The sequence below is a fragment of the Myotis davidii genome, unplaced genomic scaffold (genome assembly GCF_000327345.1).
Source record: "Myotis davidii unplaced genomic scaffold, ASM32734v1 scaffold211, whole genome shotgun sequence".
Taxonomy (NCBI): domain Eukaryota; kingdom Metazoa; phylum Chordata; class Mammalia; order Chiroptera; family Vespertilionidae; genus Myotis; species Myotis davidii.
The window spans coordinates 1,030,531-1,031,391 of NW_006282523.1; the positions used below are offsets into that span (position 1 = coordinate 1,030,531).

General features: G+C 70.5%; 1 protein-coding gene across 1 annotated transcript in view; it reads right to left on the bottom strand.

Annotated features, from left to right (window-relative positions):
• FAAP100 (Fanconi anemia core complex associated protein 100) overlaps positions 1-861 on the bottom strand; it is a gene marked incomplete at its 5' end in the record, with an annotated part of 9,029 nt that overhangs the window by 2,013 nt on the left and 6,155 nt on the right. Inside the window, 2 exons of the mRNA XM_006753061.1 lie at positions 262-348; positions 585-856. Of these exons, the coding sequence (XP_006753124.1) occupies positions 262-348; positions 585-856 (359 nt within the window). The remainder of the gene's footprint in view (positions 1-261; positions 349-584; positions 857-861) is intronic.

Sequence of the window (861 nt, forward strand, 5' to 3'; positions counted from 1 at the left end):
CCCATGCTCCTGCCTGCCCGTCCCCCGGTCACCCACAAACCCCACTGGAGATGTGGCGGGCAGCCCAGGAAAACTCCTCTGTGGCCTCTAAGTGTGGGACAAGCGGCCTCAGGACAGGAGGGCACAGCTGGGCTGGAGGGGGACCAGCCCCCAGGTGACAGGGGGGTCCTGGCCCACAGGTCGGAGCCGGGCAGGGGCAGGAGGCCCTGCAGGTCACACACTCGCCTGCCCAGAGTCCTCTGGGGCTGGACCGGGGCTCACCTCGTGGTTGGCCTGGATCTGGTGGAGATACTGCACGCGGAGGTCGGGTGGGCTGGAGCCCCGGGCGGCCTGCTCCACCACCATCCTCTGGGGGATACGGGCAGTAAAGAAACCAGCTGCCCGTCTCCCCTTAACCGCCTGGCCAGGCGGGTCCTGGGTGCCCACCAGGGGCCGCCGGGGGGTCAGCAGCTGGCCCCCCACACCCCCAACCCCCGGCTCACCTGCAAGACACGTGCGCTTGGAGGCAGAGAGCAGGTGGAGACTGGCCTGCCACCCCATCAGGGAGCCCCAGACCCCGAGCGCGTCCCCCAGAGCGGACGCACCTGCATGCGTCCGATGACAGCGTGGTGGGCCCTGCACATGTTGGCCAGCGACGAGCTCTCCACCTGGATCTCCACGGCCTGGACGGGCCCCGCCGGGCACAGGTCGGCCACCGCCACCTGCAGCACAGGAGAGGCCTCGTGCCAGCTCCGGGCCGGCTGGCCCCCACCCTCCTGGGCAAAGCTGGTCTCTGCCCACCGGCAACGCCCACCGAGAACCGGCCACCGACCAACAGCGTCTGCTCCCCGCTGGGGAAGAACCTGCTCCTGGGGCACTCGC